General features: G+C 38.7%; 2 protein-coding genes and 1 non-coding gene across 3 annotated transcripts in view; 1 reads left to right on the top strand and 2 right to left on the bottom strand.

Moving 5' to 3' along the window:
* Positions 1-23,816, bottom strand: part of LOC134797448 (Golgi-specific brefeldin A-resistance guanine nucleotide exchange factor 1) — a 60,795-nt gene extending 36,979 nt beyond the window's left edge. The window contains exons 1-12 of the mRNA XM_063769689.1: positions 23,261-23,816; positions 17,844-17,962; positions 16,963-17,071; positions 16,554-16,715; positions 7,899-8,004; positions 6,912-7,108; positions 6,019-6,184; positions 4,120-4,288; positions 3,372-3,811; positions 2,187-2,352; positions 1,510-1,660; positions 831-1,024 (exon numbers count right to left, since the gene is read on the bottom strand). Coding sequence (XP_063625759.1) covers positions 831-1,024; positions 1,510-1,660; positions 2,187-2,352; positions 3,372-3,811; positions 4,120-4,288; positions 6,019-6,184; positions 6,912-7,108; positions 7,899-8,004; positions 16,554-16,715; positions 16,963-17,071; positions 17,844-17,962; positions 23,261-23,561 — 2,280 coding nt within the window. The 5' untranslated portion in view covers positions 23,562-23,816. The remainder of the gene's footprint in view (positions 1-830; positions 1,025-1,509; positions 1,661-2,186; positions 2,353-3,371; positions 3,812-4,119; positions 4,289-6,018; positions 6,185-6,911; positions 7,109-7,898; positions 8,005-16,553; positions 16,716-16,962; positions 17,072-17,843; positions 17,963-23,260) is intronic.
* LOC134797826 (U11 spliceosomal RNA) lies at positions 15,655-15,786 on the bottom strand. The gene has a single exon (XR_010145116.1). It is a non-coding gene; the product is annotated as a U11 spliceosomal RNA (small nuclear RNA).
* LOC134797401 (tRNA (adenine(58)-N(1))-methyltransferase non-catalytic subunit TRM6) lies at positions 20,169-22,214 on the top strand. Its single transcript, XM_063769624.1, has 2 exons — positions 20,169-21,522; positions 22,126-22,214. Exons 1-2 carry the CDS (start codon positions 20,266-20,268, stop codon positions 22,204-22,206), a joined length of 1,338 nt encoding a protein of 445 aa, XP_063625694.1. The 5' UTR covers positions 20,169-20,265; the 3' UTR covers positions 22,207-22,214.
* Positions 23,817-23,901: the final 85 nt, after the last annotated feature.

Genomic DNA, 23,901 nt, shown 5'->3' with positions numbered 1-23,901 from the left:
CTGGCCCATCGTGTAGAACTGTAGATGAACCAAAACAGTCAGGCAAACTTCAACTCACATAGATCACCCCATAAAGTCTCTACTACTTATGTATTCCACGTCGACACAGCGCCATCTAGCGATGTATTGCGTCAACTCACATGCCAGCGCTTAGCCAAAGGTTTAACGAAGCGCTCCATAAGAAAGATTAGCGGCGCCTCCCCCGGTAGGTCTCCAGGTACAATCGGAGCGCCTGGTTGAAGCTACATTCTTCAACAAACTTTAGTAATAATCATACTAATGAACCATCAAGTCAGGCAAACTTAAACTCAAATCCATTACCCATAAGGTCTCTGCTACTTATAGATTCCACGTCGACACACCGTTAGCGCGATGTAGAAACCGCATCAACCGGCACAGCGCCATCTACCGACGAATGGCAACACTCACAACCACATGTCATCGTTCAGCGAAGCGCTCCATAGCCAGAAAGATTAGCAGGGCCTTAATGAACCACACACTACATAGTCAGGCAAATTTCATCCCTCATAATGACTTGCTGGTACCACTTATGGATTCCACGTCGACACACCGTTAGCTCGATGTAGAAACCGCATCAACCGGCACAGCGCCATCTACCGACGAATTGCAACACTCACATGCGAGCGCTCAGCGAAGAGCTCCATAACCAGAAAGATTAACGGCGCCTCCCCCGGCAGACGGAAGGTCTCCAAGTACAGTCCGGAGCGCCTACAAGTACTTATGGATTCCACGTCGACACAATGTTAGCGCGATGTAGAAACCGCATCAACCGGCCGAGCGCCATCTAGCGATCGATTGCGTCAACTCACATGCCAGCGTTCAGCGAAGCGTTCCATAACCAGAAAGATCAGCGGCGCCTCCCCCGGCAGACGGAAGGTCTCCAGGTACAGCCGGAGCGCCTGGTCGATGCGGAGCCCGGCGTAGTCGAAGCTGCATGCGAAGGCCCCTAGGACACTGTAGCCGTCATCCTCGTCGCGGGATGAGCGCTTGCAGATGTATTCACCTTTAGAATAAAATAGTTAAAATAAGCATTTTATGCCACACTACTAAGGGTGGTATTCAATCTGTCCAATTTTTTTTGTCCAATGTCATTGCGTGTCACTCTCTCATTAAGCAAAATGTTAGACGCAATACACATTGGACAAAGAAATGGGATAGGTCGAATACCACCCTACCTCAACTAGCGATATAGATATAATAATAAGTTTGGTAAGGTTATATTTCAAGTGTCTTTATTTACTGTGGCTTTGAGCACTAACAAATTTCAAGAGTATTGTTCCATCCGACAGAAAACAAACACCAACGGAGCGGCAGCTGACGTCCATGAGGGATCATCATACATACCCGTTAAGCAATATGCGAGTTATCGCCCGGGTGGCGATTGGTCATGTAAATCTGTTCGTGGCTCGCGGTCTATTAGTGGTGACTAGATTGTCAAACATTTATAAGCGCTTGATAACTCAGTTTCAGCACATTTTTTTTCCTTACCGATCATTTTCTTATCCAAATCCGGATTTTCTCTTAGGAAGAGCGCAACTTCTTCAGGATCCAGGGGTGTTTTCAGGACTCCGTGTTCTTGTAAGTACTCGATGCCTCGCTCTGGCTTCTGGTTGAAGAGTTCCGTGCCTTGCGTCACCCACTGGATAGAAAAAAAATCGTTGAGTATGAGGGATTAAAAATGATTGATTGATAAATTAGAAAAACTCTATTTACTTTTGTAATGAACCGTATTTACCACAGTAAATCATACGATGTAATGTATTTCCAACGGCTCGCCAACAGAAACATCACGTGACACGACTGCTCTGCTCGCGGTCTGTAATCGACTGACTCCTGTCAGTGACGTCACTATGACGTCAGCGCTCGGGACGCCAATACACTACAACTTTCAAGACTTCGTAGTCATTTGAGCCGTAAGTTGAGTCCAGAGGCCCCACCGCGAAAACGAAAGTCGCAATTTCTTTATCTCGAATATGCAAGAGCGATAGAGAGGCAGATAAAGATATTTCTATTTTCGTTTTCGTTTTTGAATCCTTATCCAAAAGATATCCAAGCGCCACTTGCACCATGCCACTAAACCGTTAACCCGGTGTCAAATTGTACTGGTAGCCATGGTAACTCCTGGTTTAACGTAATGGCCTAATGATACAAAATTTCAAAATCACCTTTTTCATGTTCCTAATATTGTCCAACTCAGCTTCTGAAGGCACGTCTGACACTATCTTATGCCGCCCGGTCCGCCCGCAGCCGAAATACTGACTTATGTCATGTGTTATATCACTCACTGAGTCCTCCATACCGCCTAACTCTAGGCTGACATGACCGCATTTCCTGTAAGATAAATAAAAATATTTAAACCCTGTGGGTTAGCGGAAACCGATGTCGAGATAGAGCGAAGTGGAAGGAGAAAAGTAGGAAAGCGGACCCCGTCATAGTACGGGACAAACGCCAGGAGGATGATGATGATTGGGTAACAATTTTAGCCTAAAAAAATAATTGAAAACAACAAATTTGGGTAGTGAATTTATAAATTATGGTCTTTATAATTTATATAGGGCACTGGGTCATTAGTCCCAATTATTTAACATTCGTTAAAAAAAAAAACATAACATACATACATAAATATAAATAGCACATAACATACAGACATAAATACATACATACATAAATATAAATACATAAGGGTAGCTAAAGTCAACTGAATTGAAGTATGCCGTCCATTGAATTCTTATACATGTACAATCTCAAACAATATTTGGAAACGAATTATTGTATTGATGAAATGAATAAATGATAGTGACCTTTATATAGGACAATGGGCCATTAGTGAAATACTCATAAAACGAGCTCGGTTTCTGCATTTTTAAAAGATAAATACAAATAAATGATTCTAAATTCAACACTCGAAAAAGTTAACTATTATCGAATTTAAACTGTTGTGAGACATTCTAACATTGAATAATTTTACGGTTTAGACTCACTTGTTTTTAGTCACTCGCGCGACATGTTTCGGAGAGCCTAGGTCTCCTTTCTCCAGCACTAACAGTGCGAGCAGCGTTCACGACGGCCGTGCATCGCTTACCCCAACATGTCGCGCGAGTGACTAAAAACAAGTGAGTCTAAACCGTAAAATTATTCAAAGTTAACTATTAACTGTTTATCTATATTTATTACTTTTGTATGTATGTATGTCACTTTATTGCCCATAAACAGGTTTACAGAAAACAGAAATAACAGAGTCAAAAATGTAAGTATATGTACAAAGGCGAACGTATCCCTAATAGAGATCTCTTGCAGCTAACCTTTGAAAAAATGAGAGTGAGTACACAAAAATAAAAATAAAACTATACCTTTCTTTTTCCTCCTCTTCAACCACAACTTCCGTCTCGCTCTCCTTCGGATTACTCATTTCAATAGCTTCTATTATAGTCATCAGCGCCTCCAACGACAACGTATGTATATTATAAGCCGTTGCCGATACAACGTTCTTTGATAACAATTTAGTCATTTCTTCAAACACATTCATACAGTATATATCGCAGTCATAGTTCAAATATAACTCGTTACAAATCCCAGGTATTCTGAATATCTGTGCTAAGCTTTCTAGTGTTAGATGTTGTATTTCTTTGAGTTCGTAGTTCGCTTTGGAGACGTCCATGGATACTATTTCTATGACTTTTTTGAAGAAGGCCTCCATTTGGAATTTGAGGTGGAATCGGAGGGCCTCGAAGAGTAGGAAGGTTATTTGGAGGTCCAAGGCGAATATGGATATCCGCTCTGTGCTCAGCAACTGTAAAAATAGAAAGGTAACTTTTTAATTTAAGACAATAACACGGAGATATATTAGCAGCGAAGACGGTTATTGAATTTAGAGCATTGCGAAGGACTTTAGAATAAAAGATGCTATTAAATAGACTATCTAAAGTTGAATTCGAAAGAGAACGAAACCATACATGTTTTAATGAAATAAAAAAGTACCAAACATGTTTTCGCACCATTTTAGAACAAAATAAAATTCCATAATAATATAATTTTGGCCTTTTCACAAACGCAGCAATCGGACTAGTTTATAGGATTTTAATGATCAGTCATACTTACACTAAGCAGATTCCTACAGAGTGGATCCTTCACCAAGTACAAAAGCGAAGGGTACCGAGCCAACTGATCTGCGCCCACTTCTAGGGCGGTACCAGCCAAGCAAAGCCCGAGGTGTACCATACCAGATGTGTTCTGGGTGTCCAGGGGGTTACACAGCGATATTATGAACCTGGGGAAGATAAAGTATGTCTTAATTATTTTTAACTCCTTTCATCGAACTTAATTAGTACCAAAGACATATGTAACTTCGTATAAGACGAATAAAGTCTAAGGAAAAAACGTGCCTCGGAATTCAAGTAAAAGTCATTCTCGAATAGATGCCGCACACACCTTTAGCCTATCCTCGGCTAGATGGCGTAACGACACCGTTTCATATTTAACAATTTTAACACATAGATATCAGTGAATGAACATGGGTCAAAATGATATAAAAATAATAAAATTATTTATCCATATACATTCATTTTTTGATAACTTTATACGTTTTCATTTTGAGTTTTAGTCGTGTGTCGATAGATGGCAGTAAATTTACAGTGACTACAAAATTTACAATGACAGGACCCCTCTATACTATCTATTCTTTTTGTTAGTACTATAGATAGGATAGGTGGGAATGGGAACCCTAGAAATCCCATGGACGTGTTATCGCGTCGTTTACCCTAAGTCAAAAATCTCAGGAGCTTAGCGGTTTTTGACATTGTCTACGGCGGGGACTGGGAGTCGACAGGGTAAGAGGCTATAAGGACCAATTGCACCAAAATTGACGGACTGATCAACGGCAATCAGTAGTGAACTATAAAAATTTCCTATTAGATAAAATTTAGCGAACATTTTAGTGGTTTGCAGACGGTTTGGGACAATTTTCTGTTTTGTCTACTTACCTTAAAAAATTTCGAATGCTGGCTAGTCAGCCCGTCTAACTCCGCAGCTACCCCAGTTAGACCCACTTGCACCATTCCACTAACCCGGGGTTAACCGATTAAACATGGAGATTACCATTAAAGATTACCATGGTTACCCGTACAATTTGACACTGGGTTAACGGTTTAACCGCATAACCCCGGGTTAGTGGGATGGTGCAAGTGGGCCTTAGAGATGCAATGAATACGACGGTAAAAATGCTGATATTCAGGGAATATGAATGTTCCCATTCGTATTTGTTGCATCACTAATTAGTACTATAGGTAGGACAGTGGGCCGATCATTAATAACACTTTTAACCGACTTCAATTCCAAGAAGGAGAAGGTTCTTTTTTCGTTTGTGGCTATTTTTAGGGTTCCGTACCCAAAGGGTAAATACGGGACCCTATTGCTAAGACTCCGCTGTCCGCCTGTCCGTCCGCCTGTCTGTCACCAAGCTGTAACTCATGAACCGTGATAGCTAGACAGTTGAAATTTTCACAGATGATGTATTTCTGTTGCCGCTATAACAACAAATACTAAAAACAAAATAAAATAAATATTTACGAGTAAGTGGGGCTCCCATTCCACAAGTGATATTTTGCCGTTTTTTGCGTAATGGTACGGAATCCGTCGTGCGCGAGTCCGGCTCGCACTTGGCCGGTTTTTTATGTATGTTCACCGATTATTTACTACTACGTACCTAAAAACCTCTAACGCAGGCCAGCCCATAGGGCTGTAGGTCTAGAGCCTCGTCTTGCTGTGTGAACCGTATTCCTCGGTGGTTCACGTATTTCTCTACTTTCTGACTCCTCAGCTATACATTATCATTCATTAGAATGATGCAGCGTTTCGTAATAATGCTGATATTTGGCGAACGAATAATATTAGTATTCGCCAATATTATATTGGTGTTCGTATTTGTTACATCACTAATTAGTACTATAGGTAGGAGAGCGGGCCAACCATTAATAACTCTTTTCTGCTACTATTACGTACCTAAAAACCTCTCGAACGCATGCCAGCCCATAAGGCTGTAGGTCTAGAGCCTCGTCTTGCTGTGTGAACCGTATTCCTCGGTGGTTCACGTATTCCTCTAGTTTCTCTGATTCTTCGGCTGGTTTAGATGGAGTTGTGCCGTCGGGGTCTGATTCTGGGGGTAAAACTGTAGAAAAAAATGTGGAAATTACATTAAAATTTCCATCCTTAGCTATACTTTGGCATAGCAGTAGAAAAAGGCGAAAATTTTCAAAATGTAGGCTTGAAGAGATGACTTCCTATACAAAATTTGAGTTTCGCGCCTTTTCTACTGACAAGTTAGGTTGCTTTCAGTATCACACTGACACATGTTGGAGATCGGGAATCGATAGTACAAACAGCCACACTCTTAACTGTCCAATAGATGGACCTTATGCCTTTTCTAATAAGGTTTACGAAATGTCAGTTAACAGTGTGGGTGATGGTACCATCTTTTATCCACCCTTTTTATTTTACAATCATTGCCTAAACAGACACTATCATACAACATTTATTAATTAATATATTTATTCCTGGATCTTGGAGATTTCCTGGTAACACACATTTTGACGACCGGTCTGGCCTTGCGGGTAGTGACCCTGTGAAGCCGATAGTCCTGGGTTCGAATCCCGGTAAGGGCATATAGTTGTTTGATGAACACAAATATTTGTTTCTAAGTCATGGTTGTTTTCTATGTATATAAGTATGTATTTATCTATATAAGTATGTATATCGTCGCCTAGCACCCATAGTACAAGCTTTGCTTAGTTTGGGGCTTGGATTGGATGATCTGTGTACGATGTCCCCTAATATTTATTTATTTATTTATTATTTTTATTTGGTGGTGGTTTGTGGTTGTTTTGTCTTTCTCTTACCTTCTGCAGGTTCCTCCGCCGCTCTCTCTGTCTCCGTCTCGTCGGCATTAACGCACTTCTCCACAAGTTGTGCTATAGAAGAATTGTCTGTGGTCGCCAGATCCATAGAGGAGTGGCGTGTATGTTTCTTAGGGCTCTTGATCGATTCCACGGGCTCTATGGTGATTTCCGCTTCGTTTATTAGGTTTTTGTCTTGACTGTAGAAAAAAATTGGTAAATATTTTATACAAGTAAGTAAGACAGTATTTTAAACATGGTGGTTCTATATTAACAATGAGTTACATTCAAAGTAGCCGACATCGTAGTCTATCAGCATACAGGTGATTAAAATTCCTCATTTCAGTTTTATTTATATTTAAAAATAATCTAAATAAGATTGATAGTTTACTGCTTAAAGAAAATCTACTAATAAAGCCAAACATACCATTGAATAAAAAGATATCTATCCAAAATAATTTAGCTAAAACAATCCAAATTGCGTTATTTTTGGGGACTATCACGTCACAGAACACTTCGAACTTATTACCACTATGCCCTTTGTGATTAAAAAAAATAGATCCAACAAATTCAAATAAAAACAATGCGTACCTTATGGAAGCTAAACTAACTAACTAACTAACTATTATGGCTCAGCGATCCAAAGAAAATCTTGGCCTCCGAAACGAGAGCATAATATGCCACCTGTCCCGATCCTGCGCAACTTCTTGCCAGTTACTGACGCTAAAGGTAAGAAAAACAATCTCCATGTATCAAAAAGTGTCCGTCAAAATACCTTAAATAGGTGGCGCTACAATACCTAGAATATTTGATAAAAAAATTCAAATCATTGACAGCGCACTTCATTCCGTCAATAACCCCTACGTCCTACTACTCTAGCGCTACTCTGGAGAGATTTGGAACTATTATTGACAGCTGACTGCTGGACACTTTCACAACTGTTCTACCTTAAGAGATTTCGCTTCTTTTACTCTATACTCCATGGCGTACCTATTTCGAAGACTGTCAGCCTTTTTGGCTTCCGCGTCCGTTTCTGGGTCAATAGTCGGGCTGGCAGGTTCCGTCATTGATGATTTCCTTTCCAGTGAGTTTGTACCTGAGAGAAAAATGGGTAAATAACAGGTCATCATCATCATCAACTTAAGAGTTATTCTCTTGTCGGTGGAGTATCTTCCAGCTTTCCCTATCCTGCGCCAGCTCTTTGACTTTTTGATACGACACGACCCCCACTTTTTCTTTCACTTGCTCCAAAAAGCTGCACAATAACAGGTCCAAAATAACAGGTGAATAGATAAAATGTCAAGCTAATAGGGGATATTACTGCAATGTTCTGCCGCCAGAGTGCAGCACTACCGACTCAGTAAATTCATAGACTAACTTATACATACTGTGCCTTAAATTGTTTTTTGCCAAGTTTTCACAGACAATAAAATATGACATTGATGCGTCAAGGCGGTTTGTTAACAAGGGCCTACCGGTAAACGCGAAAATCGAGATTTAGTTATCTGCCTCTTTATCGCTCGAATATGCAAGAGTGATAGAGAGATTAGATAACGAAATTTCGATTTTCTTGTTTCGCGGTAGGCCATGTGATTGACGTGACGTGTGATGTGTCAATGTGGTTTGTTTACTGTATGTGCCACAAAGGTGCCACCTACGCAGAGTTTTGCCTAATATTCCCTATTAGGTTGGTTCTTCATTGCCTAATAGCATCTTGAGGCACCGTACAAGAAATGGTAGTTAATTTTGAAGTCATCAGGGAAGAAAATATGGTTAAAATTCTTTTCCGATGGAAACTTCAACTCTGTTCCAATTGAAAATTAGTACTACGAGAAGGACATTGGGCTTACGAGGTTATAAGTATTTCAAAGTAAGTTTGTGGTTTTCAGATAATTTGAATCTACTTGTTAGCTCTTGTCAACTAAGGCCCACTTGCACCATCCCACAAACCAGGGGTTAAGCGGTTTAACCGTCAACCCAGTGTCAAATTGAACTGGTAACCATGGTAACTCCAGGTTTAACCGGTTCACCCCGGGTTAGTGGAATGGTGCAAGTGGGCCTAAGTTATGCACACTCTACGAGACCGAAGAGCGCCATCTACTTCAGCTATCAATTTTGCTGCTACATTATTAATAGTATTTTTCAAACAGGATGGGTATGGGGCAGAATTTGCGAGATTTCGCATGTTGTATAGAGATGATATCTGTCACCATACCCAGAAAAAAACACTTTAAACTATTTAGCGAGTTTATTTGTCTTTTTATACTTAAATAAAAAAACAATAGATAACGATTTCTGAACTAGAAAATCAAAATGTTAATCAACATTACAGTTAATAAAATTAAATAATAACTCTCTCTGCTAGTATTTCTGTTTTGTTTGTATTTTTTTTATTGAGGTGTGTAATAAAGAGTAATTAATTGTATAATAGACAGACAGCCATACTAAAGAAGCTCAGACGACTGAGGTGGCTTGAGCATGTGTACCGAATGGAACGGACTCGTTTACCACGTCAAATCCTACTAGGAGAGATTGCAAATGCAAAAAGACCGGTCGGGCGACCAATGCTGCGCTACAAAGATTGCGTCAAGCGTGATATGGTTGCCTTTAATATCTCATGCAACCAATGGCAGAAACTGGCCGAAGATCGACCCACGTGGCGACGTGTTGTTCATGATGGCCAATCCAAGCACGACGATGTCTGGTTTTCCTCTTTAAAAGAAAAACGCTTGAGGCGCCACGAGCAGGCCTCCAACCCCCACCCACCTGGGGGAGCATACACCTGCCGCGTGTGTGGACGAGGGATCCTCTCCCGCATAGGGCTATACAGCCACGAACGCAAGTGTCGTTACCGGGATGCTGCTTAAAATATCTGACACAGACAGTGTTGTCACATACAATTTTGTCTAAGTGGTAGAACACGATGCAAAAATTGGTAGAAATAGGTAGAATTTAAAATGAAAAATAGGTAGATCTACCTACTTAGCTTTAGTCAGAAAAAAAAGGCGCGAAATTCAAAATGTGTATGAAATATCGATCCTTCTTGCTTATATTTTTTAATTTGCCCCATTTTTCTACTGACACGCTAGCTTGTCAGAGTACAATTATTAAAAATGTATTAAAAATATTTATGAACAAGCAAATCAAGCAAATCTTGTCAGTAGAAAAAGGCACGAAATTCAAATTTTCTATGAGACGACCCTTCGCGCCTACATTTTTCAAATTTGCCGCGTAAGTAACGTTTTGTTACACGCATGGAGGAAAATTGCTTGTACCGTAATATTTTGATAAAAATAGGTAGATTTGACGTCGAAGGTAGGTAGAAGGTAGATAGGTAGGACGCAGGTAAAATAGGTAGATCTACCTAAAAATTGGTAGATGTGACAACACTGGACACAGATGAAAAGGCCTATTATTATCTTTATATATAAACGCGAGCGGCTTTGACGGTAGAAACAAATTAAATTATGCTCAAACAAAAGAGCGTAAAAAAATAACACTTTTGAATCGACAACATATATCCGCAAAATTCGTATTGTCGCGTATTTTGCATTTAAAAGTGAAAAAATTTCGACAAACAATACTAAAGGCTCAATTTGTTGGTTGACATTTGACAGCTATGCGTTGCGTTTAGAAACTGCAAACATGCTTACAAGTTAGGTTGGTCGTATTTTTTTTAATAAAAAGCAAGACGAATATTACTGTTTATTTGATGACTTTCCGGTATGTATAATGGTTATTATTTGCATTAAGTTTCGTTTCATATGGATATGTATACCGGTATAATTATTACATAAATTTGTTTTTAAGCCAGAACGTGCGATAGTCTGTTACGGCTTTTAAGACGATAGCAACACTGCCTAGACGTCAACGACGGCTGTTATTCGAAAATACTTTATCCGGTACTCCAGACGTGATAAAAACCTGTTAAATAGTGTATTGTGTGTGTTAACAATAAAAAATAGTCACCGAACATAGTGCAAAGTGCAAACGCCATCGTAACGTAACGAGATTTGAACTTCAAAGCGTTCCATGGGTGTATTGTGTTTAGTATAAACATCGGTCTCTCAGTTGTATTTTAATATTTCAGAATGATTCCAAATATTCTTACATGTCAAGGCACTACTAGCTACCTGGAAATGCAAGTGAAAGCAACCTTGAAGCAGCTGGGATAAACTAATAAGTGAGCGAGATGAAAATGACGTTGTTCAAAGAAACTTTGAATTAAGTGCCAGCTGACTGTAACACACTCTAATTAAGTACATTGCCAGTGTGAAACAGTGCAAAAAGCTACAGTGTATTGTGGACATATTTAATAACTGTGCTTTAGACTATGAATCAAATTTGAGGTGTATCGGTGAATTGGAAAGTCAACTGCATAAAGCTAATAAGTTATCTCCGGAGTCAATGTAAGTTGAATATAAGATTAAATATAATAAGATATATAGATAGTATATATGTCGCAGTCAAAAGTGTGAACTGGTCAAAAGAACTTTTAACCGACAAAAACAGGCAAAACTGCTTTTGACTGAGCATGTTGGTCAAAAGTAGTTATACCTGAAAATCATTGGTTAATAGTAATTGTGTTGTGACTGTTACTATCAGTCAAAAGTACTCGCAGAGATAGGTAGGTTAGGGTTATTTTTTTGCTACGCCCAAAAAACTAAACTGTTCCCAGAGATAGGTAGGTTAGGGTTATTTTTTTTTTGCTACGCCCTAAAAACGAAACTGCTGCCAGAAATAGGTATGATTTTCAGGTAAAACTACTTTTAAACTGAAATAAATGTCATATACTAAGAAAAAGTGACCAAGGCCTCCAGTGCCCCAGGCTGGAATCGAACCAGCGTCCTCTGCTATCGCGGCAGGTGCCTGAACCACTCGGCCAAAAGGGATTTTCTGAAAAATAATTTAATTTGTTCAAATACTTCATAAAACTACTTTTGACCAACATGCTCAGTCAAAGCAGTTTTGCCTGTTTTTGTCGGTTAAAAGTTCTTTGGCCAGTTCACACTTTTGACTGCAACAGGTTGGGCTGGACATATGGCAAGGGAAGGTAAAGATAAGTGGGATAGAGAGGAAGCGGAATGGTATCCTAGAGATGGAAAAAGGAGAGAAGGGAGACCAATAATGAGGTGGTCGGATGACATAAAGAAGCATGCGGGACCTAATTGGATAGGGACGGCAAGGGATAGAGAGCTGTGGAGAGAGCTGGGGGAGGCCTATGCCAAGAAGGCAGACTGAAATAATTATTAAAAAGCAATGACATAAAAAATATTTAATAAAGTTACTAAGGAAAAAATATTGAAACTAATTGATATAAATGAAATGTGAATTTATTTAAATGTAATATGTGCTGAAATTTAATTTTTTGGTCAATAAAGGCTATTCTATTCTATTCTATTCTAATTTGACAGGTGACAACAAAAAAAATATTAATTCCTGCTAAAATTTCAGAGTCATAGTGAAGCATAGTACATAGTACCAAAACAAGGTTGATTTTTAGGGTTCTGTAGCCAAAGGGTAAAAACGGGACCCCTATTACGAGGACTCCAATATGTTATTAGATCAAAACAAATTATTTTCAGAAAATATTTAATTTAGGCTTAGGGATGGCGAGGCTCCATAAACCTTCAGTAAGTAGTGCATAAGTATCCTTGGAAAAATTCGACCTATGCCGCCGTGGGTGGCCCGGTGGCAGAATGGCACAGGCACCTGCTGCAATAGCAGAGGACGCTGCTTTGATTCCAGCCTAGGGCACTGGAGGCCTTGGTCACTTTTTAGGGTTGCGTACCCATAGGGTAAAAACGGGACCCTATTAAATATTAAGACTCTGCTGTCCGTCTGTCTGTCACCAGGCTGTATCTCAAGATCTCATGAACCGTGATAACTAGATTAACTAGACAGTTTCAATTTTCACAAATGATGTATTTCTGTTGCCGCTATAACAACAAATACAAAAAACAAATTAAAGAAATATTTAAGCGGGGCCAATGCAATGCTAGGCTGGATATGACTGATGAAATGAGTAAATTTTTATTAATATGTTTTAATATGACATGTTGGTGGCAAACAAGCATACAAGGCTGTTAATGCCGATGGTAAGTGGGAGTTTAGACTAGACCTCTGCTTCTCCAAGGGACTCACATTGCTGACCGAGTAAATTTTTATTAATATGTTTTAATATGACATGTTGGTGGCAAACAAGCATACAAGGCTGTTAATGCCAATGGTAAGTGGGAGTTTAGACTAGACCTCTGCTTCTCCAAGGGACTCACATTGCTGACCGAGTAAATTTTTATTAATATGTTTTAATATGACATGTTGGTGGCAAACAAGCATACAAGGCTGTTAATGCCGATGGTAAGTGGGAGTTTAGACTAGACCTCTGCTTCTCCAAGGGACTCACATTGCTGACCGAGTAAATTTTTATTAATATGTTTTAACATGGCATGTTGGTGGCAAACAAGCATACAACTCATACAAGGCTGTTAATGCCGATGGTAAGTGGGAGTTTAGACTAGACCTCTGATTCTCCAAGGGACTCACATTGTTGACCGAGTAAATTTTTATTAATATGTTTTAATATGACATGTTGGTGGCAAACAAGAATACAAGGCTGTTAATGCCGATGGTAAGTGGGAGTTTAGATTAGACCTCTGCTTCTCCAAGGGACTCACATTGTTGACTGAGTAAATTTTTATTAATATGTTTTAATATGACATGTTGGTGGCAAACAAGAATACAAGGCTGTTAATGCCGATGGTAAGTGGGGGTTTAGACTAGACCTCTGCTTCTCCAAGGGACTCACATTGCTGACCGGTTACAAATCTATTACACTCATACTAGGGTTCCGTACCTGAAGGGTAACTAAAAAACGGGAACCTATTAGCGATTCCGACTCGCACTTGGCCGGTTTTTCTTAGTAGGTATATGACATTTATTTCAGTTTTACTTCATTGTCCGTCTGTCTGTCTGTCTGTCTGTCTGTCACCAGGCTGTATCTCATGAACCGTGATAAGGCAGTTGAAATTTTCACAGATGATGTATTTCTGTTACCGCTATAACAACAAATACTAAAAAGTATGGAACCCTTCGTGCGCGAGCACTTGCCCGGTTTGACATTTCAGGCTCCGTCACACAGGCGCGTTTCGCGTGCGGCGCGTGAGCGGGGCGCGCCGCTTTTTCATATAAAACGCTCAGGCCCGGCTCTGAAATCGCGCCGGTGTGACGGAACCTTTATTTCAGTTTACTCCACTGTCCCTCTGTCACCAGGCTGTATCTCATGAACCGTGATAGCTAGACAGTTGAAATTTTCACACATGATGTATTTCTGTTGCCGCTATAACAACAAATATTAAAAAGTGTTCCGTTCTTGATGGGTGAGTCCGACTCGCACTTATTCAGTTTTTTTTTTGTAAACGAATTTAATATTAACGGATAGGCATTAATATTAAAGAATGAAATAGTAGTGATAATTTCCATACTTATACTTTAGTGCCATGAAGGGTAGGTACAAAAGGGTTCCCTCTTTTGAGATTGGAAAGTGGGCTAGGTTATAAATGCGGCCTTCACAGAACCGATCTGCGACCAGAAAAGTGGGTCAGGTTAGAACTGTGATCCTTACAGAACCGAACTGCTACCAGAAAAGCGGATTAGGTTTTTTTAATTACATATTTGTTTTTAGATATAATTATCGGAATAGTAAATTTTTCGAGTTATGATTGTATGTTACGGATTTAAAGTTTTCTGAGATGAGATAGGTTTGTAACCGCCTTGATGAAGGTATGAAGTCTAAAAGTAAATAATTACTTAATTCAAAATGAGTATTACCTATTACTACAGTGAAACCTGGTTAAGTGGGACCTAGATAAGTGGGAAACCTCTATAGCTGGGACTCATGGCGCGGTCCCGACACTTTAGCACTGAATTACCTCTGTTAGTGAGATAAAACGAACCTCTATAACTGGGATTAGTTGTTGTGATTTTATAGTCACATTTACCTCTATAATTGAGACAGAGAGTGTATTTTACCTCTTTTACTGAGACAATATTTATAAGACTACATTCTCTTAATTGTTTTTTTTTTAATGTTATAGGAATTAACCTCTGAATCTGAGATAACGTCAATCTGTGACCTCTCTAACTTGGACTTTATTGATAAATTTCCGTATTCTTACTAACTCTTAGTCTATCCACAAACTCCGCATTTGCTTAATTGTGTCTAAACGACTTCAAGTTACATTTAGTTAGTTTAAGTAGTTAAAACTATCGAAACGAAAGCTAAAATATTGATAAGTAACACGAATAAATAAATATAATTTTCATTTAATTAAGTTTTAAGACGCAGTGAAGTCCGTATCAAATTGTATTGAACAAAATCTATCCTTTGTAGAATCATTCAAAATAAACTCGAATAAAAATTTAAACAGACTTAAAAAAAATATTTAGGGACAAGGATTATTTTAACTTATTTATTTTTAAAGATAATACATAATGTTTCCAAAATACCTTATTAAATACCTCTATAACTGAAATATCCTCTATTCCCACCCTCTATTAATGGGACCCTCTGTAAATGAGACGGAATTTTATTTGTACCTGGCTAACTGAGAGCCTGGGTAAGTGGAATACCTCTTTAAGTGAGACAAATTTGCTCGTCCCTTGAAGTCTCACTTATCCAGGTTTCACTGTATTATTTATTTTACCCGAGCGAAGCCGGGTTTTCATCTAGTTATTAATAAACAGAGGAGGCGCCGGTACATATGGGGTAGCCAACTGCCTCACCATTAAAAAAATTACGTGTTGAGTATGTCTTGATAACCATACTCCGCCGACCGTCGCCGGCCGACGTGCCATCAAAGCGGCAAACACCCTTTTTAAACATGGCGGCCGGGTCACATTACTCTTATAGAAACTACGGGAAACTAACGATAGCGTGAGGCAGCGGAGGGTATAGCGACATCTAGCGGGAAATGTTGGGACTAATTTAACTGAAGGTGGTTGGATTTCGATCGATTTTCAATATCGAATTGTGAACAAGGTTTTAAAGGAACAATGATTGCCGGTTGTCAAATACAGATGGCGTTAAAGACTAAATATTATGACAGTTGATACGTGTTTTGACAGATTTGTCTGGATAGATAGATAGACAGTTAGACCAAAAAAAGTCTGTAACGATTTTGATAGCACATGCAGTGCGAGGGTTATTTATACGTCATAATTTCATAGAAGTTTGACGTTTAAAATAACACTTGCACTGCGTGTGCTATCAAAATCGTTGCAGACTTATCTTGGTCTAACTCCAGTGCTTGGGCGTCAATTTATAACGTACACAATAATATGGGACACCTATGAAAAGGGACCTTATTGTCGACGGCGCTTACGCCGCACAGCGTCTTGTGGCATTGTATTTATATCGGAGCATCGTTATCGCCAATAAGGCGCGCCATCGACAATAAGGTCCCTTTTCATAGGTAACGTCACATATGTCCTAACCGAAAAGTAAACGAGCGTCTGCTTAAAATTTTACACATTAAAAAAAACCGGGCAAAACCCATTACAAATGGCAGAACACACACATTGAGGCGAAATCTCTCTTAAAAGTTGATTCCAGGGAATCCAGGGTCAAGCTAGTCAGAAACTTACTATTAGCCGTCGTAATCTTCTTCTTAGGCTTGTCTCTCTTATTCAGCGAGAGGGCAGCAGCAGCAAAAGCGGCGTTATCCTCGGCGGGGAACTGCGGCAGACGCATGAAGATGAGCTGCGTCATGTCGCGGAGGCATTGCTCGGCGTTGCGGCGGAGGAGCTCTGAAAACATTAAAATTAAATGATGACAGAAAAGAAGGTAGTATCACAGTGTAAAAAGTAACAATGGACCGACGCCCTTGATGTTTGCGTAAATGCCGACACCGCACAACAACACAGTAAAGTTGTCACAGACTTTTACACAACTGCCCAAAAATTACAAACATTTCAAATAAGACACTAGCCCTGTAAGTGGAACCGAGCTACTAACAATGGCGATGTATGCAGCTCGGGTGCGCGCATAGCATACCTGTGAGTCTAGTTTCGAAGCAGATGCGGAAACAGCTCAGCATGATCTCGCATACACTGTCGTCTGTCAGCATGGCGCCTTCCGGACTCAGCATTAGTGTACGCAAAACCTGGAAAACATAATTACACAGCTCTATTAGTAGGTTTATCATGGTCTGGTAGAGTATTTTGTAAGAAAACCGGTCAAGTGCGAGTCGGACTCGCGTTCCAAGGTTTCCGTACATAAGTCCGACTCACGCTTGACTGCACATTTCTAATAGGTTTTCCTGTCATCTATAGGTAAAGTACTATTTTGTGTATTTTTTTCAAAATTTTAGACCCAGTAGTATCAGTGGTCGGACAGACAAACAGACGCACGAGTGATCCTATAAGGGTTCCGTTTTTTCCTTTTGAGGTAAGGAACCCAAACTAGGTACAATGTGCGTTGGCGGGTCTGCCTTGCGGCCTAAATCGAGAAAATAAAATAAACTTAACGCGGGCTGTACACACTAGTCGAGAGATTCCGAGACAGGCCGAGAACGAGTGTGTACATGCCGCTCCCTTCTTGCCTCGTCTCGCGCCTCTCCGATTGGATAGGAGCGGTGCCGAGACTCTCGACGAGTGTGTACACTTGTACGGCCAACATCGACAGAACAATTGCACCAATAAAAAGAGGGTTCCTGTACTTGTTTTTTTTTGTAAGTCACTAGGAGTCTTTTTCTAGTAACAGAGGGCCTACCGCAAACCACGTTCGACGTGTTGCCTCCCTGTCACACTTACGTACAAATTTACAAGTGCGACAGAGAGGCAACACGTCGAACGTGGCCTTCTGTATTTCGGTGAACTATTCCTTAAAACAAGACTATCGTTCAAAAAATGGCGATTTTTGTAGTGTTACTTTACCTGTAATATTTTCATAAGCACAACACCGTCGGACGAATGGTCTGTGCCGACAAACCGTGCGTGTGTAACCGCGTCAGCGATGTCTTCCACGGTGGCTGGCACACTGGGATGCGTCGGATCTGAAATTAAAAGTGTAATGTGTAGAATAAAAAGTTACAAAAGTGAAACAAAAACTGCACATTTTTATTTGCGTACAGATGGCGTTACTGTGTACAATAAACAAGCAGCAGTGTCGCCATCTGCACAGATAGTTATAGCAACATCGTATAATTTTAGATTTGAACGAAAATTATTTACAATGTATAAATAAAGGACTTTTTTATAATAATTCAATATTAATACGAGAATTAAATAATTATGAAGTAATTGCAATGCAATGGGACGTCCCACCAACAACCAACTGTATCTATGAGGCTAAAAAGAGCAACAAATGATGTAATCTTAAAAATTATAAATCATATGAATAAAAAAAAAAGCCCAGGTATTGATAACATACGGGTCAGAGATTTGTTATGTATTAGCACAGAAATAACGCCGGTCATCACACACCTAATTAACGCATGCATTTCCACGTCCTCATACCCCGATCAATTAAAAATAGGTATAGTTAGGCCCATTCATAAGAAAGGGGCGTACAATGACGTAAATAATTATAGACCAATTACGATTTTACCATGCATTGATAAGATAGTTGAGAGGTATATCGGCGATGAGATAACGAGTTTCCTTTCTAAAAACGACATAATAAATGATAAACAATATGGGTTTCAAAAGGGTCGAAATACTTCCCAGCTTTTATCAACATTTGTCAATGAGGTCAACCAGCAACTGAATAACAGAAATCAGGTGCTGGTTGTCTTCATTGACTTCAGCAAAGCATTCGATGTTTTAAATTATAACACGCTATTTTATAAGCTTAAAACGGTAGGTATACAGGGCCCTTTGCTGGAGTGGTTCCGTGACTACCATACAAACCGAAATACAGTCGTACGCATCAATGGACAAGATAGTGACCCCATACCTACACAAAAAGGCACGGCACAAGGTTCGATTTTAGGTCCAACCGAATATTTAACGTACGTCAACGACATGTGTAACCTATTCACAAAGGGCTCTGTATACCAATTTGCCGATGATACGTGCTTGGTCACATACGGCAGAAACATCAGTGAGGCACAGGAAATGATGCAATACAATTTTGATACTCTGTGTAAGTGGGCTCACGACGTAGGCTTAGTTATAAATGCCAACAAAACAAAACTTTTACACATACGCTCCCCATACGCAAAAAGTGTCAACCCTATAGTTATAGCTCATGCGCACCCCTGCTGGCACGACCCGCGCGCGTGCGCGTGCGAGCCGCTCCAGCTGGTGGACCAACACACCTACCTGGGCCTTGTCATCGACAAACACCTCAACTGGAAGCCTCACATTGAACATGTATGTGACAAATTACGGTCTCTGCGTTCCCAAATGAACATACTTAAATATAAACTCCCTTATAATATATTACGATTACTATACCTGTCTCTGGCAGACACGGTCATAAGTTATGGGCTAAGTAGCTACGGACGAACATATAAAACATACATAGATAACATATATAAACTACAACTTAGCATACTTAAAACTATTTTACCAACATACTTAAATAGATTTGATAACGAATGTGATATTTTTAAACACTGTAAAGTAATGTCTATCTTTGACAAAATCAACATGTCGATAGTTCTCGAGGAATATGATAAAATAAAACTACTAGAAATGAAATACAGACATAAAAAATTACGCAGCACAGTTGTTCAATCTAGATATATTCTCCCAAAGTACGTAAACGTGTATGGCAGGAGGACGTGGAAATATATGCTATCTAGCATACTAAATAATATACCAGAAGAAATATATAAAAATACCCTCGAAAATAAAAATAAATGTAAAAACGCTTTTAAGAAATATTACCAGGATGGGAATGTGTGATGACAGGTGTTACCTGATACTTGTTTACTTACGAACTTATTTTTTCCTTTATGTGTCTAGTATATAAGTACCATATACAAAAAAAGCATAGGTGTATAAACATTACACATGCAGTTTGAGCGTAGTGATGCATTTGCACCACGCATAAACTTTCACAAGTTTCTGTGGCGCATCTTAGTTTTAAGTTGTTTGTATTATGTTTTTGTGATGTGTAAATAAATTAAAAAAAAAAAAAAATTGAAAGATATTTATTAATTTAATCGATTTGTGTAAATTACAATATACACTTTTTAAAACGTAGCTCAAACGGCGCGGCACGGGGACGTTTACATTTTGAGGTTATGTTAATTCAGTGACGTGCTACTAGTTCGCGATATAGTTTTATGTATTGTTGTATTAATAACTAGAATTAACTTTATCAAATATATGTTAATATAATAATAAAATGACGCAAGACAACACGATACGTGTGGGGGAGTACATAATTATACAGAAGCAAAACTATAGGAAGCTTCACAAATTCAATAAACCGGACTCATGTATCAACATCGGACGCGATAACGTTAATCTAACTGGCATAGAAGGCTGCCGGTTCCATTCTGTGTTTAAACTAATCCCAAAAGGCGGAAAAAGGACTAAGGAATTCTCTGTACAGCTAACAGAAGAGGCTGGCGATTTAAAAGACGAAATTAACGTCAAAACATCAGGCACGGACAACAGAAACATTATTGATGACGGACAATCGCAAAAACTATCTTATTCCGAGATTGAGGAGCTAAGAAATGACGCTAAAAGGGCATCAGACATTGTAGAAACTTTAATATCGAATTCAAACACTTTCTCAAATAAAACTGAGTTTTCTCAAGAAAAATATTTGAGGAAGAAGGAGAAGAAGTATTTTGAATACATTCAAATTCTTAAGCCGAATCTGCGCATGATTTCAGAGATTATGTACAAGTTGGAGCCAGGGAAAATACAGAATATCCGTATCGACACATTATCACAAATTATTACAGCTGTTAACATCCAATCGGAAGGAGTCCATCTTCTATATGATTCAGGGTCAAATGGTTTGCTAGCTGCTGCATTATTGAGTGCTATAGGCGAATCTAATGATGGCAAACTAATACATATGCATCCAGGCAACATGTCACAGAAACAAGCATTACTAGCCATGAATTACAAAGAGGAACAATCAAGCCGATGTATCTCTGTTAATATTTACTCTGTATTAAGACAGTTTTACCAAGGTTGTGACACACATGACACTAATGAGAAAACTGAGCACAACAGCTTGAAAAGGAAGGCCGAGAGTCCTGAAATTCAAAGTAAAGTACCTAAACTTGAAGAAAATTCACAAGAGAATACAGAAACTAAACCAGATACAGAGGAAAAGGTATCTGATAATTTGGAAATAAAAGAAAATGATGACAAACCAAAAGAGTTTAGAAAACCTAAATGGCATTTTGACAATGTTACTGCAGCTGAACTGCTTAAAGGCAAAGTGGATTCTTTAGTAATTGCTTGTAAAGAGGACCCGCAGAATTTATTTGATGAACTGGTGCAGTTTGTGAAGCCAGGGCGGCCATTTGCAATTTACTATACAGTGGCGGAGCCCTTGCAGAAGATGTATATGAACTTGAAGATAAGAAGCAATGTTGCTGCACTTAAACTGTCTTGTAATTGGATGAGGAATTACCAGGTGCATATCTTTTAATTTAAAGATAACATAAGCTTTATTTCCATATCTACTTTTTAATTTCTTGTTGGGATCTTTAACTCATATTAAATTTTCAAGATCCTATAAAAAAGCAAATATTTTAAATATGAGATCATTATCTGAAAATTAGTAAAAGTTTCATAGTAATTTGATTGTACAGTCAAGCTCATCCATTACAATAAGGTAACAAAATTTGGTCAAATTTATTTGTTGCCCACCATAATCCATACTAATTAGAGTAGGAAATACATGTAAAATATAAACAAAAAAAAATTATAAACTAAAATTAAAAACTACATAAAGCTAAAACTAACTACAACATAAACTAAAATAACCTATAAATAAAAAACTGGCTCCAGCTCTGTGCCTTGGTAACAAAATGTATACATATTTATGAACTTAACTGTACACTGTCACTTCTTGTAGAGTTACGCCGTTAGTACACTGACGCTGCGAATCGCGAAAATCTGGCGAAACAATGCGAAATTGTATTGAATTCGCATTGTTTCGCCGGTTTTTCGCGATTCGCAGCGTTAGTGTACTTACGGCATTAGGTTAACTAAACTATTATTTTTTTATTTCTAGGTTCTGCCAGACCGGACACACCCTGAGGTGATGATGAATGGAGCTAGTGGGTTCCTGTTGACTGGCTATGTTTTGAAATAAAGTCAAATATGGCTATTAATTATTTTTATTTAACTCTTCACTGGCCCAATATTACAGGGTTCTATGTTACATTTTCAAGATAGTTGAAATTCCACTTAAGGTCACTATGACAATGTTTAAATTTCAGTTCAATAAAAGTGAAACATAGAACCCTGTAATATTGGGCCAGCGACTTGCCTCTGCCCCCAACTTTGTCTGTACTTATAGAAATTGTTAAACTACCCCTCACTACTTTCATACTATATTGTAATCCCTATTGCACCCCTTAGGGGTTCAATTCTGGCATAAAAAATATTCTATGTCTTTTTCCAGGTTGTAAACTATCTTGCCAAATTTGAAAACAAGCAGTTTAACCATTTTTGATCCAAAAAGAACAAACATAAATGTTACACATATTATGTAGCTGTATTACTTTAGAACTCATACATAAATACTTGTACTATCAGAACCTAATAAACTAATTGGTACACTAGCTCAGTGGCACAAAAAAAATCTTGGCGGACACAATAGAACGCCTTAATCTGAACCACTTCACGCCAGTAAACGAATTGATAGTTATTTTTATGTCAATGGTAGATTTTTATTGCATGTAGGTACATGCATTTATACTTTTTTTTAACAATTAATAGTCCAGACATATAATCTGTTTTGCCACATTTCATGATAGAATAGTCAAAATAGCTAGCTAGCACTTGAATTTAAGTACATTGTAAAGATAAGAAGATAACTTTACTCAATGCCATTCTGCTTTCTAAAAACCAATACATTTATCATATAGTGTTATTGTGAAGGAAATAACACTGAGTATAGGAAAACTATATATATATATATTTTTAAGGCATAAATATTAATCTACAGTACAATAAGTGTATTCAAGACTTTCTGACTAAGCTTAGATTGGAACATTCAAGAAAAGGAAAATATGTGCAAAAAATAATAATTAAACAGAGGATTATGTGTATGTGTGTGTATAAAGATAAAAAATGAAACAAGACCGAAGTGTTCCGTGAATAAAGTTTTGTACGGAACTCTAAAAATGTGTAAATTTCCTTACCTATCAATCCATATGATAAAAACTTGTTTATAGCAGACAGAGCAAGGCTAGTCACAGGTCCTGTTGTCTCCTTGCTTCTAATAACTTCTAGAAACGGGCCCAGATACGTCGGAGGGTCCAGCAATCTCAGGTCATCTACTTGGTTCAGTATAGTTTTGAGATCTTGAAAGGTACGCATAAGAACGTCGTATTCCTCATTAGGGAAGGAATGAGAGCCCCAGCGAGTGCTCCGCCGCATCGCCGTGACTAGCATCGCCATCTCCCCTTGCACCACGAAGATTCCATTTCCAGGGAGCGACATTCTGCCAATTACTTCAAGTACAGCTGAGAACTATCAACACTTAGAAAATTACGTTGCTGCGCGCGATCGTCAGCTTAACTACATATTTGCACTGCACTGTTTGTACTGATACAACTCACTTGTGTAATTTTTGATCAAACAAATACTTATTAGCATTTATAATACACAATTTAGTGGAATATTTCAATTTGATTAACAAATTCCATCACGATCATGTTGACGTTTCATAAATTTAGTGCAACTACTGCCCGCTAGAGGTCGTGGCAAAAAAATGACGTTTTGCAACATAGATACTAGGTTTTTTAGCCAATCGATAGTCGTTTAATCGATAGAATACGAT

Source organism: Cydia splendana, chromosome 15 (assembly GCF_910591565.1).
Source record: "Cydia splendana chromosome 15, ilCydSple1.2, whole genome shotgun sequence".
In the NCBI taxonomy this organism is placed as follows: Eukaryota; Metazoa; Arthropoda; class Insecta; order Lepidoptera; family Tortricidae; genus Cydia; species Cydia splendana.
The sequence above is the reverse complement of the archived record's forward strand: the minus strand, read 5'-3'. Positions and strand labels throughout refer to the sequence as shown.